This window comes from Sorghum bicolor, chromosome 4 (assembly GCF_000003195.3).
Source record: "Sorghum bicolor cultivar BTx623 chromosome 4, Sorghum_bicolor_NCBIv3, whole genome shotgun sequence".
Lineage (NCBI taxonomy): Eukaryota > Viridiplantae > Streptophyta > Magnoliopsida > Poales > Poaceae > Sorghum > Sorghum bicolor.
Genome location: NC_012873.2, coordinates 3812815 through 3816422, shown reverse-complemented (window position 1 = coordinate 3816422; position 3608 = coordinate 3812815). Strand labels below are relative to the sequence as shown.

The 3608-nt window shown below is 48.8% G+C and overlaps 1 protein-coding gene across 1 annotated transcript; it reads right to left on the bottom strand.

Moving 5' to 3' along the window:
- LOC8074655 lies at nt 592-3108 on the bottom strand. The gene is made up of 3 exons (XM_021458971.1): nt 2798-3108; nt 1767-2664; nt 592-1008 (listed from the first exon to the last, which is right to left on the bottom strand). Exons 1-3 carry the CDS (start codon nt 3106-3108, stop codon nt 952-954), a joined length of 1266 nt encoding a protein of 421 aa, XP_021314646.1. The 3' UTR covers nt 592-951.

The window sequence follows — 3608 nt, the reverse complement described above, 5'->3', positions numbered from 1 at the left end:
TGCGGAGAGCTCCACCTTTCCCGTGCCTTCTCGAAGCCAACCGAGGTCTGTGTGCCTTTTTCATGTGATCTCGGTGAGCTCACGTCACCAGCAATGGCGTTCTGCAGCGCCTATCTTTTGTTCTGAGCCAAAGCCCCAATCTCCCTCAGCCGTGAAACCCGAGATCGATGTTTGGAAATAATCTTGTGGTTGGAAGCAGCATTTTTAAATTTTGATTGTTTTCCAAACATTTGAGCACGTAAATAATCTTGTGGTTGGAAGCAACATTTTTAAATTTTGTTTATTTCCTCAATTTATGATTAGATGGACGAGATATCTCTGCAGCTTCCAAATTGTTGTCGAGAATTTTCTCCCTCTTCTCCCCAAGGGGGGGGGAGGTCACATACCAAATTAGAAAAAATCCACAATATTCTCCTTAGCATTCAAAAGAGCCCTTAGTGAAAGTTTCATGAGCATTAAATATGCTCACAATTTAAAGAAAAAGAGAGATAAAATGAATTTTATGGGATGAAACTTGTTTGCACTATTTTCAAAATTTGAGTCTTCGAAGCATGGATATGAAATCGCCACTAAGAGTAGCCTAATAAAAGATTTCACAACAGAACGTGCAGTACACGCCACTAAGAAACCACAAGCCAAACCCGATTTTACAACAGAATATGCAGTACCAGTATTAGGATATAAATAGTCTCATCATCTCATGACACACTCAAATCCTAGCAAGATAGTTGAAGATGAAGCCTAGATGCTCAGTTTAATTGCTAACCTATGATGGTTAGATAGTCATCCAGCTAAATAACACAAAAGGTAAGAACCACCAAGCGATAGAATCTAAGCTGTCTTGATCTCGTTCATTCAGCACTTCTGTCGCCTTCACGTCAGCTCCTACAACGCTTGCTTCAGTCTTCATGTCAGCTCCTACCACGCTTGCTACAGTCAAGGACCATTCAGTCAATACTTGGTGCGCTTCACCGTAGTTCCCACCTCATCACTTGCTTCTTTTCCTCTCTAGCAAAGAGAAGAAAAAAGAGAGAAGTATGTCAAACATAATGACTTATATCTGAGCAGTGTTACTATATACATGCACTAAAGATCGTAAGAATCTGAACAATTGACGTGTGCTGCGGCATATGTTATTGAAAAAGGAATTTGAATAATTGAGAAAGATATAGACAAGTGTGCAGCTGCAACAATGAAAATGTTTGGTTTCACGTCACCTGTGAAAATCTGGTGCTACACAAGGATTTAGATTCCAGATACAATGAGCAAATACATCATGACATGTCACTAATAAGGTAATTCCTATAGGCATTCATCCAACTGCAACTGAGACAGGTTAATGTGCCAAATGAGCTGTACTTCTGTTAACATGATTTAAGATGGCTGTATGTTTTTTTGCTTCTAGCAGACTTATGCTTTGGCATGCTACATCATGAATAAACTTAAATGGTGCCAGCCCCAAATGAAGAAAATGATTGGTGTTCAACAATTTACCTTGACACATTCAATAATTAGATAAAATTCACTGAAGCTCACGTCGAATAAATGTCAATTCAATAAAATCAGAATACGACGATTCTACGAAAAGGAAATCCTAACCTAGAATTGGTTAAGCACACATACCACTATGCTCTGTTCGAAACTTTAAAACATAGAGAATTGGCAAATCATATCAATTTATCTATGTGCACTACATACCCAACCTAGAAAATGAAAAGAGTGTGTGTTGGGTGGTGGTGGTGATAGGCTGGAAGCAGTAATAATACCTGGCTGTCCTTTCGGCCATGTAGGTAGGCGCTGAAGTCGCTGGCAAGAACAATGGGCCTAAGCAATGACAAACTGTTTGTAGTGCTCTTTTTGGAGTACAGGACCTCGTTTCGCAGCAAGTCAAGGCGCAGCACATAATGGCCATTGAGCACCAGTTGCCTCCCAGTATACTGCCCGTAGAAATCATAGTCCTCAACAAACTCTATATCACTCAGAGAAATGTAGATGATCTCATCTTCATTCATGCTGAGGACAGGGTTCATTGGCCATCCACGTGGAAGCTCCTTGTCACGAAAACTCTTGCTCTCCCAGAGATCACGCACAAGCACAGCTGCTCCTTCCTTCCACTCCCTGAAATCAGACGACAATGTCCAGGTTTTGAGTATTACCTCAGCTTTCGGCAGACCTTCAGAGTAGCCGATCATGGCCACCAACTTGATGGCGCCACAGACACAACCCATGGAACGGAACTCCTCTGGAACAGGAGTACGCCGGGTATTCTCGTGGGTGTACGAGCACGAGCAGCACTCTGGCGGCAACGGAACGAAGCTGAATTCGGGCCCTTGAGGCGCGAACAGGTCACAGATCAAGACGCCTGCTGCGAGATCAGCCCAGCAGACGCAGGAATCCCCAAGCGCGAACACCATGTCGATGTGGAAGAGGGGCGTGAGCCCACACAGCTCGGCGGGGAGCGGGAGGCGCGCCGCCGTCCGCCTCCACGGGCCGCCGCCGCCGTCCGGGTTGGATGACGACGACCACAGGTAGAGGTGGGCGTCGGGGAGCCCCGGGTAGATCGTGGTGACGAGCTCGGCGAGAACGTAGGCCCCGTCGTCGGCGCCGCCGCCGCCGCCGTGGCGCAGCCGCAGGACGGCCGCGCTGGTACCCAGCCCTTTGATGCTGATGGTGGACAGAACGGGACGCGGGGAAGGTGGATCAAGCTGCGGAATAGCGGAGACGGAGTTGTTCGCGGCGTCGTAGATTGATCAGGTAGCATCCGGAATCGGAGTACGCACCGTGGCCGGGTCGGTACATGCCGGCGTAGATCACGACGAGGCCCTTGTCGGTGCTCGAGACCGTACCGCCGTCGTCGTCTATCCCTCGCGGCATCAGGTGTTTGGGCAGATGCCGCACCATGGACAAGGAGGCTACTTCAGGGGGATCGCCGGCGACGACCGGGTTTGGTTTCAGGGCAGCTACTACCTCTTCCAGACTCGCCTGATCTCCACTCGATTTGCCGATTGCGGCTAGCGCTGCTGCGTTGCCCGCACCTCCTCCGGTGAATTCTTCCCCGTCGACGAAGTGCACGTTGCGGTGCAGGAAGACCCATGGAGGAAGGGGCATGGGATCGAGGATAGGAGGGGCGCGCGGCTGCCTGCTGCGACTGCGGTTGTGAGGTGTACGAGACGACGAAACCGGCCCGTAACAAAAACACCTCGTGGGGACGGGTGGGGGTGGCTCGGGCATACCGCATACGGGCGTGCAGCCTGCATGCGGCGTACTACGTGAACGTGACAAGCGGGTTGCACGTACGGTCATGTGCGCCGCGGCACGGTAGAGTGATGGCACAGGTGGCGTGGCGCGCGGCCGTCAAATTAAGATCAAGGTTGAAGGCTGCAACGGTGGACATGATGTAAAATGCATGCAGCGTGTGAAGAACTCCGATCCGGTACTGAAGAATAACCGACGAAACAATCCAGATACCGATACGCGTAGAAGTCAGATCACTGAAGTGGTTGAGCTAGCTAGTTTAGCATATATAGAGATTTGTCATAGAGAGGTTTAGCAACGTGTCCAATCCACATACAGTTGTATGCTATCGTCCAAAATAATTAACAGGCTCA

Excerpts from the sequence above, each read along its gene's own strand:
- LOC8074655 (XM_021458971.1), bottom strand. The coding sequence starts at position 3,108 with ATGCCCCTTCCTCCATGGGTCTTCCTGCACCGCAACGTGCACTTCGTC. Across the intron at positions 2,665-2,797 it reads GTCGTGATCTACGCCGGCAT|CATCAAAGGGCTGGGTACCA; the intron begins GTACCGACCCGG and ends GTCCACCATCAG. Across the intron at positions 1,009-1,766 it reads ATGGCCGAAAGGACAGCCAG|AGAGGAAAAGAAGCAAGTGA; the intron begins GTATTATTACTG and ends TCTCTTTGCTAG.